The sequence below is a fragment of the Cynara cardunculus genome, assembly GCF_001531365.2.
Source record: "Cynara cardunculus var. scolymus isolate 2C chromosome LG 4, CcrdV1, whole genome shotgun sequence".
Lineage (NCBI taxonomy): Eukaryota > Viridiplantae > Streptophyta > Magnoliopsida > Asterales > Asteraceae > Cynara > Cynara cardunculus.
Genome location: NC_037531.1, coordinates 15231341 through 15246137, shown reverse-complemented (window position 1 = coordinate 15246137; position 14797 = coordinate 15231341). Strand labels below are relative to the sequence as shown.

The 14797-nt window shown below is 36.4% G+C and overlaps 3 protein-coding genes across 4 annotated transcripts in view; 2 read left to right on the top strand and 1 right to left on the bottom strand.

Moving 5' to 3' along the window:
- The window catches only part of LOC112511225 (protein RER1A-like), a 7705-nt gene extending 4975 nt beyond the window's left edge, over positions 1-2730 (top strand). Inside the window, exons 2-4 of one of the 2 annotated variants that reach the window (XM_025116758.1) lie at positions 1503-1683; positions 2311-2374; positions 2456-2730. In XM_025116758.1, the coding sequence (XP_024972526.1) occupies positions 1503-1683; positions 2311-2367 (238 nt within the window). In that variant the 3' untranslated portion in view covers positions 2368-2374; positions 2456-2730. Of the gene's footprint in view, positions 1-1502; positions 1684-2310 lie in introns of both variants that reach the window. The other variant, XM_025116757.1, reaches the window with a different exon arrangement.
- A 1486-nt stretch (positions 2731-4216) lies between these two features.
- On the top strand, positions 4217-8846 carry LOC112511539. The gene is made up of 7 exons (XM_025117202.1): positions 4217-4430; positions 4521-4574; positions 4643-4777; positions 4857-4965; positions 5263-5304; positions 7072-7128; positions 8232-8846. Exons 1-7 carry the CDS (start codon positions 4279-4281, stop codon positions 8760-8762), a joined length of 1080 nt encoding a protein of 359 aa, XP_024972970.1. The 5' UTR covers positions 4217-4278; the 3' UTR covers positions 8763-8846.
- A 1353-nt stretch (positions 8847-10199) lies between these two features.
- LOC112511057 (low-temperature-induced cysteine proteinase-like) lies at positions 10200-14019 on the bottom strand. Its single transcript, XM_025116429.1, has 5 exons — positions 13533-14019; positions 12642-12877; positions 12419-12559; positions 11003-11452; positions 10200-10551 (listed from the first exon to the last, which is right to left on the bottom strand). Exons 1-5 carry the CDS (start codon positions 14017-14019, stop codon positions 10471-10473), a joined length of 1395 nt encoding a protein of 464 aa, XP_024972197.1. The 3' UTR covers positions 10200-10470.
- Between the last annotated feature and the right edge of the window lie 778 nt (positions 14020-14797).

Here is a 14797-nt window from a genome sequence, read left to right as displayed (position 1 = left end):
AATATAAAAGATAGAGACAAATTAGCACTAGAATCAATATAATACATATCTTTTATTTTACATAATTTTATTAAGACATCTTTTAATTTTTTTATAGAGAAACCAAACTATGAACTATTTAAAACAAATATAAAAAACTAAGTCAAATGAAAAAATAACAAATCAATCAGACTCTTATATATCAGTAATAGTCATAATACTATTGTTCCACTTTGTGCAATTGCATCGAAAAGAGGAGTTTCAAGGAGGTTGTTGGTCAATGATGCAAATGAGTATATTATGACTAATATGAGCAAATTGCAAAAATATTCAACAATTATATCAAAGTAGGTAACAACAAAATGTCTGCTTGGTGAATATGAATATTTTATGAGAATATATGTAGGAGATAAATTGATATGTATTATGACAAAACAATTCTCACAATACAGCTCACGATTATGATCAATATTTTCACATATTTTTTTAATGATTTTGAACAAATTACAAAGTTTGATATAATAAAAAATTGATATATAAGACTTATTAATATATATATATATATATATATATATAGATACATAGATAGATAGATAGAACAATCAATAATGATAAAGTGGATTTACATATCAAAGTAATTATTGATTATTATTAATTTAATATATAAACGTGATCATCGATTCATTTAGCTAACTTAAATAATTAAAAAAAATTATTGTCATCGCGCAACGCGCGATGTCAAAAACTAGTTGAATATAAACGAGCAACAAATGGAATTATGAGAAAAAGGGCTGGGTGAGGTAACTTTTTACGGAGTTAAATGTCAAATATGACGGGCATTTAAGAAAATGGAAAGAACGCACTTGTGCTTAAAGTAGATGCTTAGTTCAACTCCATAATCTTAGCATCTGCAACTACCAATTTCGTCCTTTAGGCTGAGACAATGTCTACTAAGGATCCATAAGACCAAAATATAGAAGGTTATGTTGCTTACACTAGTTATTGTAGAGACTTGGGATCATGCCAAGCCGGTCTGTTTCCGGGAGACCACATAAGTAACACTTAACTTTCAAAGCAAAACACTGTGAAGGTAAACCTTCACAGTGATTTTGCTGTGAAGTTTTGGTGTTTTTCGTACCTTACAATGTTTTGCAGTGAAGTTTCGAATTTTCTTTATCTTCGTACAATCTTTAGCTGTGAAGTTTCGGACTTTTTTTTATCTTCATACAATGTTTTGCAGTGAAGTTTCGAATTTTCTTTATCTTCGTACAATCTTTAGCTGTGAAGTTTCGGACTTTTTTTTATCTTCATACAATGTTTTGCAGTGAAGTTTTAGTGTTATTTTGTGGTCTCACGGCTCTCACGAAAACTGGTTGGTCTCACGTGAACCCGACTCTATGTCTACAACCATGTAACATAAAATTGTTAGTTTATTAGAAGCACAACACATTGATTTTGCTTCGCAATGAATGATTTACGAAAAATGATAATAAGAGATATGGTTCTGTTGTGCACTATTGCAGGTATTCAATTACAAGAGGCTTTTGTATTGCTTTTGTGCTCACATTCTTCACTATGTTTGATGTGCCTGTATTTTGGCCAATTCTATTGTTCTATTGGATGGTATTGTTCGTTTCAACGATGAAGAGACAGATAATGCACATGGTCAAATATAGATACGTTCCCTTCTCTTTCGGCAAACAGGTAGCTCCAAGATCCCTCCTTCAAAGTTGCTTCAAATTGTATATAGAAGAATTCCACCTTTTTTCTTGTTAAGAGCATCCACAACTATAAGTTTTCTCGCTAAAGATTCTTCCAAAAAAATGGGACCCACTAGCTTATTGAGAGTTTGTTCAGTTACAAGCAAAAAATGGTTTTTTTCTTGTCGGGTGCTTTTTTCACACAATCTGGAAAAAAGCTCCCCCAAAAAGTTTTCAAAAAGCTTCATTGTGGATGCGCTTAGAGCATTCACAGTGGAGGCTTTTTGAGAGCTTATTGAAAAGCTTTTTGGCCACATCACATTGTGAAAAAACCTTGACAACCGAAAATCCTCTTTTTGCTTGTAATTGCACAACCTCAAAATAAGTCTCTTTTTTAATATATAATCTTTATACACCGCAAATGAAACTCTCATACACTTCTCACATTTGGTAAGATTTGAACCCTTGACCTCTAGGAAGGCTGGGTTACCAGATACGGCCAAGCCAATGGCCCTTTGGTTGTGGGTCCCACTTTTTGGGAAAAACATTCAAGAAAAAGCTATTCCATCGTGGATTCTCTTTCGTAAACGTAGACTTTTTGTGTGATTGAGACACATTCATCTTTTTGCAGCGTTACACAGGAAAGAAAGCAGTGGTGGATGATGATGCAGCCTCTGGCAGACCTTGAGTCTTTGGTGAGTTAACTTAAAAAATACTGATTGGGTGAAATTCTTCATATGTTTTGAGCTACCCAACCGATTAAACTCCTCAAACAGTTGGTCCTCTGCGGATAATTTGGGTTCATTTTCAAATGTCATCTTTCCAATTGAAATATGCAACAAAAGGATCTTCTTCAGGGGACCAGGAACTATGCGAATCCGAATCCCAATCAGCCTACTTCTATTTTCTAGTTGTCTTCCCATAGATGATAGAAAAGTTCATTATTTGTGTAGCCATTTTCCCTGTAATTTTTCGTATCTTTTTGAAATTTTGACCAATGCACATTTGGAAGGCCTTTTTTATGTAACGATGAATTTCTCTCTTTTAGCAACGCATTATTTGCGTTTTAATTCAACGTCCTTGAAACAATTGTGCTCAGATTGGCTTTGAGAACCAGACATGGACCATTGGTTCTGAACCAAATTGATAGGTTTCTGGTTTGGTTCACAGTTGGAAAGGCACCATCCTGGAAGCAGGAAAGAGGGTTTTTGTGGACCTTAGCCCCCTGGCCATGGGGGGCAATTTGGGACCATTTAAAGAGGATATTGTGTGAAATGCCATTGGAGATTGATATTACAGAATTGTCCTATTGGTTTGTGTCCCTAGAAAAGGCAAGAGTTATTATTGATGTGGTGGGGAGACCATGCCACTAGTGCCCATATGGGCAAAGGGTGTTAAGTGCATACCCTCTTCCCTTTGGATTTCTACTTTTATCTCCTTCCTTTCATTCAATATTCCCACTTGGAAAGTAGGATCTAAAATTCTTTATGGATGTATACAGACTTGTCATCTACCTTTAAAAATAGAATGACTTTTATATAAAGACTGCTATAACATGGAAAAGGGTGGTTTAAATGGTTATTACCATTTGAAGTCGTGATTATTAGTTTTCCGGTGTAAGAAAAATTCAATTTTGATTCTGATTACTGCGTTTGGGGATGCTTACACGAGTTGCTTCTTTCTTCTTTGGTCTTCATGATATCATAAATATCACACAACAACAAAACATATGCACGATGAATCATAATTAACGTGGGATGTACTAAATGCACCGTTTAATTATGTTTTTAAAAACATATGTCACGTCAATTTCATCTCGATGTAATTAATAATTGGAACAGTGCATTTAGTCGATCCCTTTTATTTTAAATCACATGTCTTGTCAATAGTCTTTTTGAGGACCATTCCTCATCCTTCCATTTCAGCTGGCATTTAGGGGTAATTGTCATACACAGGCCCATGGTCCTTTTTTTTTTCTACTTAAAAAAAAAAACGTTAAAAAATGGCATTTTCTTTATTAATATCAGAATCAGATCAATTCATACATCTAAAATGTAAAAAATCAGTTTCGTGTCCTCTTCCAAGTCCACAAAACTATGTGATCACTACGGTGTTGAGAAAATAAAAATGTGAATTAAATAAATTTATATTAAATAAGATAATAAAGTTTATTCAAATGATTGGTGAGACTTGGAGGGAACGGGAGATCTGGGGATATCATATTTTTATTTAGGTTTTCAGACAGCACAAACAACGCCCGAGGGGGACTAAACATAACTTGAAGACACGGACATGGGTCTGCCATATCGACCAAGTGGGCATGCGTTATGCACGCTCATCACGGAAACCTCTTTTCGACTTAATTGTGATAACGACACCAACAAAAACGGTACAGTTGTATTCTGTAAACTTGTGAGGACGTAAATCTCCCCCGATACAAGACAACGGGGACCCCCTCGTGTTTATTTTTCTAAAATCTAGCATTCGGGTTCCACGAGCAACCTCCCATTTCCTACTCCACAACGTTGTCATACGTAGATACATATATATACATACGTATATACAAAACCATCCAAGATTTCTTGAATCCTTATTTTCAATGGAAGCAGGACTTCCTATGTTAACTTGTCTCATACAACACACCTTAAAAAATCTCTGCACTTGTTCTTCATCAGATTCTTCTTCATCAGATCCCAAATGGGTTTATGCCGTTTACTGGCGAATCTCACCGAGAATCTACCCTCCTCCGAAGTAATCAACCACTTGAATTCCGTTATCCGACAAATGTGTGTTGTTTTTCGACCAATTCTAGATCAAATAACGTCGTTTGTTTGGGTGCAGGTGGGACTATGAAGGCGGAGTTCTTGATCGAGCCAAAGGAAACAAACGAAACTGGTAAAGTTTCCTGCTTTGCGCCAATTTGTAACGAGTCTGTGTCTAATTGTTTCAGTTCTCGGTCGTAGGATTCTTGTTTGGGATGACGGGTTTTGTGATCTTGATGAATGCGAGCGGGTCGGGAATCATGGATTCTTGAAGAGTAGGTTTGGAGCTGATGTCTTTTTCAAACTGTCCCATGAGGTTTACAATTACGGAGAAGGGTAAGAATATATCTGATTCAAACCAACACAGTATATCTCACTCGTAAATAAAGTTAACGAAGTGCTTTTTGAGTGGCAGATTGATCGGCAAAGTCGCCGCAGATAATAGTCACAGATGGGTGTTCAAAGATGGATCAAATGAGAACGATCCCAGCTTCATTTCATCGTGGAATGCATCTATTGATCTTGTAACCAAATCTAATCAAACCCCCAAAAAACTAACGGATACCCTGATAACAATTTATCTGTATGATATGCACATATGCACACGAGTAATTGAAGTTGTTTCTTGGTTTCTATGCATGTTATGCACATGTGTATACAAGACAAATTGCTTACAAATTACTTATATGCACATGTAGATACCGTCCAGATGAATGGTTATCAGAGTGTTACTCAATTTCTTTTATGGTTTTCTCATGATCCTGACTATATATATATATTGTCTCAAGATTTCTTATATTTTGTTACTTATGTATGAACAGCAACCAAAAGCTTGGGAGTTCCATTTCAATTCGGGGATTAAGGTCAGCAAACTATTCCCATCGTTACGATAAAATCGACTTAATTTGGTAAGACATCAAAGATGTCTACTACTAAGGGGACGTTTACCTAAATGCTTACTCGGTAAGCGTTTACCGGTGAGAGTCAATATTTATTTACTTTATCGGGTAAGATTTTAGTTCATCGAAACAACATCGTATACAACAATTTATCCGGTAAGTTGCTAACTGGGTAAGAGTCTTAGTCTTTGCTATCGCTCTTAGGGGCGGTTTACTAAATGCTTACTAATGTCATTTACATTACCAATTGAACATGACAATGACCGAAAGTCTTATCCGATAAAAGATATGGCACGGGCCGAGAGTATTACCACGGAAAAGGCTCTTACCCATTAATTTTGATGGCTAAAAATGTTACACGATAAGGTAAGTGCATTTGATGTTTGCCAGTAGTAAGCGCTTACTCGATAAGCATTTGGTAAATGGCCCCATAGTGGGTACTGGATAAGATTTTGATCTTTGATCCTTGCCATGTACATCCAGTAAGGTAAGTGATTCGGTAAGTACTTACCGTGTAAACGTTTGGTAAATGTCCCCTAAGTTTATCCTGTATATAAACAATTATACTTCATGTATAAATACGTTACAATAAGTTGATACAACATTTTTTTAACGTTATAACAAGTTTTCAAGATACTTTAGTTTTTTTTACGTATTAACAAATTCATATGACACTTAAGTTTATTATGAACTGTTTGTGAACAATATTTTTTCATAGAAAACTTATTTTTATAGGACTATTTTATAAATATATCATATAAAGAATTAATTGAACATTTTATTTTAAAAAGACGTTTAAAAAAACCATATACTAACTTATTGTAACACACTTGTAAAAAATGAAATTACCCAAAATAAACATTTTATACATGGTACGCTAACAAAATGACTATTTACAGATATTTTTCATAAAATGACCATCTTCAGAGATTTTTCACAAAATGACCATCTGGAGAGCGATTTTGACTATTTTGGGGTGATTTTGACTATAAGATATGGATGCCACATAACAAAAATCAAATGTTATATTTGATATATGTGAAATCGTTTTCATTTTGTTGGGCCGATTTTGACCTCTATTCCGTTTTTTTAGTGAAGACAACTTATGACGCAACGATTTGACACATCAATGGCGATTTGACGAGACATCATGGGCTATTTTCATTGGTATTTTGTCTTTTTTAAGACCAAATATAGTATATATAAATCTTGTAGTATTTTCTATAAAATTGTAGTGATCCAAACATTTTTACTCTCACAACCCTTAAACACAATCTACCATCACAACCCTTAACACAAATATGAAATCACGTCAAAATGATAATAGTTCCATATATGTTCAAAGTGGCGGGTTAAGGGTTGTGAGAGTATAAGTGTTTAGATCACTACAATTTCATAGAGAATACTACAAGATTTACATATATTACATTTGATCATAAAAAAAGACAAAATACCAATGAAAATCGCCCCCGATGTCTCGTCATATCGTCATTGATATGTCAAATCGTTGCGTCATAAGTTGTCTTCACTAGAAGACAGAATAGAGGAGGTGATTTTCACTTTTTGAGGATGATTTGCCTTTTTTTAAATATAATATCTGATTTTTATCCCCCAAATAATATACATGTAAAAGTCATCCATACCTTACGATCAAAATCTATTATTTGATGGTCTCAAGTGGAAGAGTTAGCCGTAGATGATGTAGAAATGTTGTTTTGATGTATGTATCAGACGATTGCAATCATATCTGTCAGAGAAGGCATCATCCAACTAGGTTCATTTGATAAGGTTAGTGTATATCATGTTGTTTTTACATTTACAAAACTACCCTTTTAATTTCTTTCTAGAGATTTCATTCCAATTTCTACGATTTCATTCCAATTTCTACCAATTAAATGCATGTTCAAATTTTATTCCAATTTCTTTGATGGATTTCAATTCCACCAAATTTCATCATGCAAATCAAACGTCCCCTAAGGTTCCGTTTCGTTTGAAGAATTAAACTGAATATGGAGAGATTTGGAATTGAATTCCATTCAAGGTTCAAAATGGCATGAGACGTGACGTGGCGGCGAGGTCAAGCCTCAAGTCTTAGGAGCCACGGCGAGGTCGCGACGTTTTTTAAGGCGTGACTTATGGCTGCAAATCTTTATATCATATAAATTATTATACATATGAACATATATTTCCTACTATTACTCAACGAGTCAATGATATTAAGTAATTTAAATTAAGTTATACATTATAAACTAACAAATAATACATTAAAAAGGTAAGAAAAATCAAATATTTTATTATAAAAACTGCGCATTAGGTCATGGCGTGCCACAGACATAACGTGGCGTGAGATCACGCCTTAAGCCATGGCCCGCCATGACGGCTGTTGCGGCAAGTTTTTTCGAACACTGATTCCCCTCCAATTCCAAATCATTCCAGAAAATCTAGATACCTCTAATTTCAAATCCTTCCACGAAATCCAAATCATTCAAAACCATTACATCAAACCAGATGCCTCTAAAAGTTTGTTCATTTTACAGGATTTTGTGCAATTTAGAATTGGATTTCATTCCAATTTTTCACGTTTGGTTTGAAGTAAAATTGGGAATTGAAATTCCACAAAAGGTTGGATTTAAAAATCTCTTACGATAGTTGGTATTTCACGGGATTTCAGACGTTTTATTTGTAATAATATTTTAAAATATGTTAAAAACATTTGTTTTGCAATAATCAGTTAATAAAAAATAATTTAATTATATTCATAAAAAATAGGGTCATTTTATGATATTTCTCGTCTCAAAATGGTGATTCTTGTAGTTATCCCCTTTCACATTTCTTTGTTGGCATTCGAAGCGTACAATGTCTCATTCAGATGGTACAACAAATGGCTACAGGTTCTTGAAGATCTGAATCTAGTGATAAGCATTCAGAGGAAATTCAGCTACTTACGTAGCATCCCAGGGTTATTCTCTATTCAAAGACCATTTTCTACCATACAACATTTGTACAACCCACTTAAGCACAAAGGAGTTATTGGTGGTAATGTCATTGGATCCGATGAAGCCCAACAAGTAATCGGGTCAAAGGTCAACATCCGTGGTGGAGAAAGTCAACTTCACAAGGGTCCGATCTTGTCATTTGGTTCGGGTTACAATATCCAAGAAATCGGGAGAACCGGGTCCCACGGCCCACCACTTTGGCCCATTCCTCCCCTCTTGCCCTCCAACTTCGAATCTCAACTAGACAAAATGCCTTCTTACAATGACCCGATCCGGATTCGCAACGATGGCATATCTCAAGTCAAGGATCCGGATCAAGAAAGGAAGCACGGGTGCTTTGACCCGAATCAGAACTTGGTTGTGGAATTAGGGTTTGGACCCAAAAGGATAGCACAGGAAAGTGATGTAAAATCTCAATTAAGTTAATAAGGACAAATTTGCAATTATTTGGGTATGATTTTGATTGCTTTTGTTCCAAAACTAGAATAATTTTTATTTTTTGTTTTTTTATAATAAATTGAATCCAATTTTGCAGCAGTTTTTGCTGTACCCCTGTGACGTGAACAAGAATGAACAATAATGGGTGACTCCAAAGGTCAAAAATACCAGGAGGTCTCAGGTTTAAATCCAAGGAGGAACAAAAATCCCCTTGTGGCCACGGAGGTTCAAATGCGGTGACTCCGGGCTATCCGCAAATAAGGTGGTCGTCCTGGGATTAGTCGGCTCGCATAGCGGGTTGGATATCCAGGTTAATAAAAAAAAAATGAGCCCCCCTTCTACTTGTTAAATAAACCTCTCTGATCATATAAAGATTAACTACTTCAACATCAACATCATTCTTCGTCTTTCTTTTTACATTTTTAATGTATAAGTGTACACAATATACCCGAGAGGAGTTTCATCTAGCAACACTAATTTGAGTTAAATTTACTACTGAATAGCCATCTGGGTTGTGACTCAATGGTTAAGGGTCAAAGTGGGTTCGAATACAGGGATTGCTAGGGCTCTTATAGCCATGGAATTAGTCTTATTAGTAGTCGATGAAAAATGAAAAGGTAACGAACACTTATATTTCCTTAAGTTGTTTGATGAGGGGAGGATTATTAAGAGGAACACGATATAAAGACATGATGTCTCTTTCAGTTGTCATCAAGCGTCGATGGTTGTCTTCTTTTATCTTTATAGCGCCTTGATTCCAATGGGCGGTTCTTGCGGTTGTAGAAAATGGGAAAACACCCATGGTTACGTATCAGCAACTTGAAACAAATGTGAAGTTGAAAATTAGCCGAGCAAGCAGTCTTTTTGCACGTGAGCAAAAATTAGTTGCGTAAGCTTTGAGGATTATTCAGAAACCCCAAAACGGCTATTAATAGCCTATAATTGTGGCTATTGAATTAGTCTTTAATTAATTTAAAATAGGAGTTCGTACAAACAATAGTCTAGAACTTGTTCATAAAAAGCAAAATCGATTTTGAGCTTGTTCATCAAATGATTTCGACATAAATTTATCTGAAATTGAAGCCGTAGTAGCTTTAATCTTCAAATCATTAATAATCAGATTCCTTCCTTCACCTCTAGATATGGATCGGTCCAAAAAAAGTTTGTTTGGTTTTAATACGGTCTGGAAACTAATAGAGTTTGGACTTTTGGTCTGGGAGAAAAAAGAAAAATTAATGGATTTTAAATAAGTTAAAAATCCGGACTGGTTTGGTCACATTAAAAAATCTAGTTTGAAAAAGACCAGTCAGGACCAGTAAAACCATTGGGTCCAATAAAAATGTCCATACCTACGCCATTGTGGAATCAAACAAGGTGTGAGTTTAATAAGCTCGATGAAAGATAAAAGGTAAACGAACACGTGGATTTCCTCGATAAGTTGTTTAATTTCAGAAGGTTTATTAAGACAAATATGAAATAAAAGAGAGACATGAACATATCTCGTGCTCAAACTCAGTACAAGAATCAATGCAGTATGTACAAATTGGCAACCGATAGGCAACAGGTCCCATCGGATAACAATCAATTGTATCAGTTTAAATTACGATAATACAAATGAGGTAAGCAGTTGTCGTCAAGCGTATAACAACATCGATGGTTGTGTTCTTTTATCTTGTTATACGACCACAATGCCTTCTCAATCAACGTTCCTCTTCACGTTAGTTGGTGTGGCAAGAATGCGCTTCAATGCCTCGATTTCCAACTGGCTATGCTTGCTCTGTTACAGAAAAGGGAAAACACCCGTTAAGCACTCATTTAAGGATATGACCTTAAATGATGTTATAATTAAATCTATAACCTTCTAAACCTATTCCTCACCACGCTCCCATAATTAAAAACAGGGTCACTTACGGATATGACCTTAAATGGGTTTTTAATTAAATTCATGATCTTCTGATCTGATATGACCTTTTCATGAGTATGGAGCCAAGCTTTTTAAGTATATAACTTTAAATGAGATTTTAATTAAATCAATGATCTTTTCATGAGTAGCCATTTTTTTTTCTTATATAGGTCAGAAGGTCAATATCCCTAAATGACCCGAGACCGGATGGTTTTGAATTTAATTAAAAACTCATTTAGGGCTCGGGGATGGGATGTAGAATGGTAATACTAACAACTTGAAACACCTTTGAAGTTGAAAATTAGTCGATCAAACGGCATTTTACCTGTGAGCATGTGCCACGACGCACGTTGCAGACGGGATAATCATGGGGGCAGCAACTGTAATGATCGTCACAGCAGGAAGCACCCTCCAAGGGACAGCAACCCCAGGCAAAGCAAGTGCCACGGTAGGTATAGATACAACAACAGGTGGTACTCTGAGGGCAAGTGTAGTACTGATCGCAAACCGTTTCAGGTGCGACCGGAGTCGGAGGTGATGGACCAGGGTTCGGTGGGTTCTGACCATTCTTGATTGGATAAGATGGTTCCATTGCAATTCCACATTTGCCTACATTCTGTTTGATATTGCGTTCCATTCTTAGGTAACCTTTTTCCCCCCATTCTGCACCCCAAGAGTTCCTCACGATCCAGTAATCCTTGCCACCTTCGGTCCCATACCCAACCACAACTACACCATGGTCCAAATCTGTTCCACAACTACCACTGAAGATACCCTGAGCAAACCAAAATTAATTGTGTAAGTTTTGGGGATTGTTCAAGAACCCCAAAATATTTGTGTTTAAGGTGACCCAATACCAGACATAATGTTTGGTTCAGGCAAGTAAATGAAAATGAAAATGAAAATGACAGCTAATAAAAATGAGAATAAATTTTTATTCTCCCAATTTAACTTAGAACGGAAATTTAGGATTATAAAGAATTGGGTCGTTATATTATATAAAACCAAACAGTTTATTTTAATGATTGTCTAATACTTCTAACCAAATATTCCCTTAGTTTGGGAGGGATAAGAGATGTACTTGAGGTAGGCTATGGGAGAGGATATATGCAGATATTTCATCTACTCCCTTACAAATTGTTTATCTACCCGTAAAGCAGATGATCGTCCTAAAATTAGTCGGTTCATATAGCAGGTTGGATATCCAAGTTAATAAAAAAAATCGTTTATATCCTTCGATTTAAAAAAAAAGTTAATATTTTAATGGTGGGTTGGAGCAAAAGGGATGCCTGTTTTGGAGACGGCTAAAATTTAATTTGAAATTATTTTCCACCAAACACCACCCACCCCTACAAATGACAAAACCACAACCAGTAAAGATTCCATGGAGACACCAAAAGTATTTTTTTTAATTAACTCGATATCCAACTAGCTATTCGAGCCGACTAATCTTAGAATGACCACCTGCTTTGCAGATAGCCCGAAGTCACCGTATTTGAACCTCCGTGGCCACAAGGGGATTTTTGTTCCTTCTTGGATTTGAACCTGGGATCTCCAGACCTTTTGACCTTTGGAGTCGAGCTCAAACCAATCAGGCACCACCTTGTGGTTGACACCAAAAGATTTTAAATTACCCAAGAAACTGGATTCTAGGATGATGACAAATTTCAATAATTCTATTTCGATGGAGATATTTCTTTCAATAAATTCAAAGATTGTAGGACAAGAATAAAGATATTACCGAAGTGTAGAACTGGAAATCTCTGCCACCGGCTTCAATAGCAACAGTTATAGGTTGATTTGCAGCAGCCTTCTGTAATGCTGACTCGTCATTTATAGGAACATCTTCATAACTATCAATAGAGACAACTTTCGCGTTTTTCTGCATAACGGAGAACGCAACATTGTCAACAGTCATATTGACATAACTATTGATGAACAAGGGGAAAAAATATGATACGAACCCTGGAACTGTCGCATTTCCCATCCTTGCCCGTGTAGGGATAGTCGGTATCTGTGTCGATACCGCCATTCTTGACGATGAACTCAAAAGCGTAATCCATATAACCCCCGTTACATCCTTCGTTATAAGATGTATCACAATCCACGAGCTCTTGTTCGGATAATGTGATCAATTCACCTGTCACGATCTGGTTTATTGCTTCTACTGATCCAATCGTTGAGAATGCCCAGCAACTCCCTTTAATTCGTAAAACATGATCATATTATATTAATGAACTTTGCAAAAGGAATTCAACCAAATTTCAACGAAATCCAAATCACTGAACTTATAGTTCATCAATTCCTGAATTTACGTTTCGAAAATTACAAGGAATCAAGTCACTTCATGCTTTAGAAATGTAAAAATGGGTACCCATGCTGATGTATGTCGGTAAGAAAATTTAAAGGGTACAATTAGTTTTCAAACATTCCTTAAAGATGCTTTTAGAGGGTATTTGGTCCAGTAAGATAATGAAAATGAAAGGCAAAATAACAATAAGGGTGGTTTCTTTTAGATTTGAGCTCGACTCTAAAGCTCAAAAGTATCAGAAGGTCCCATGTTCAAATCCAATGTTCAAATCTAAGAGAATAAAAATGCACTTGTGACCACGGAGGTTCAAATGCAGTGACTCCGGGCCATCTGCAAAGCAGGTGATCGTCGTAGGATTAGTCGGCTCGAATAACGGTTTGAATATCCATGTTAATAAAAAAAACTGAAAGGCAAAATGGAAATTTGGATTTCGATCATTATATGCCCTTTTCTAGTCTATTCATGAGCATTATTGGCAATATAATAAAAACAAATATTCAAAATTCCAAAAGGATGGAAAATTAAATTTAATAGAAGAACTCACCGCAGCTTCCTTGATCCTTGACGGCGGCGACCGCACCACTGCTCCTCCAGTCAACGAAATCCGGCAGGACATCGTCGGAACGGGGAGAGTAGCGATCACTCTTCACGTTGTTCAACTTCCGTTTAGCATCGATCCTCTTGGCACCGGTGTAGGTTGAGCGGTACTCTTCATTGGACAGATCTGCAAACTTGTTGAGTCCAAGCTTATAGGTCTGATCGCCGGAGTTATGGTCATCGATGTACCTGAGGTTATCCTTGAAGATCTGAAACCTCTTCTCCTTCTCCCCAAGGGCGTTGTAAAACTTACCATTTTTAACGAGCCATGACTCGTACATAGCGTTGACTTCGTCGTCAGTGCGCCAGCTTGAAGACGATTGATCGGCGGTGGTCATGTGAGTGGCGTCGTAGCCGATGATGGACATGTCGACGGCGGATGAGACGGCGAAGAGAGCGAAAAGCAAGAGAATGGCCATTGAAGGGAGCTTCATTGCTGAAGGTTATGGTGAAGGGAGAGAGAGAGGAGAAAGATGATGTGAAAAAGGTGAGGGAAAGAAATAGATTTATAATGGGAAAGTGACGTCATACTTTTAATTGTTTATTAATAATTTATTTAATTTTAATGATAGGGAATCTTGATACTCCATCTGCTATGGAGAAAATTAAAAACCAAAAAGAATAAAATAAAATAAATCATGATGATGCGGATTATTTTTAAGTATTTTATTCATGTTCTAAGTTATTTCTACAAAACGATTTTGATCCTACATGTGAATTAAGAATCTTGGATTATTCTTTTAGGGTGCGTTTGGTTTGCATGAATATTTTTGAGGGATTTGGATTCCCATGAAGGATTTGGATTCCATGAGATTTGGATTGGATTGGATTTAAAATCCATCGTCTGTTTGGTTTGTAGGATTTGTAGTATTGGGTCTCCTTACTCAATTGACAATTATCGAGAACTATAGCAAAATTATCGAGAACTACAGCAAAATTGAACCTAATTATTCAACCTAATATGTCAAAATGTATATTCAACCTAATCTATCAAAATTGAAGGATTTAACCTAATCTGTGTTCATAGTTTAGGGGAAAAGGGATTTACCTGTTGAGTGATGGGAGAAGGCAGTGGGCGACGGCGACGGTGAGCGACGACCACCGGTGAGCGACGACCACCGACGGAGACGAAGGGCGACGGCGACGGAGACGAAGGGCGACGGCGACGAAGGGCGACGGAGACGAGGGCGACGGAGACGAAGGTTGAGGGCG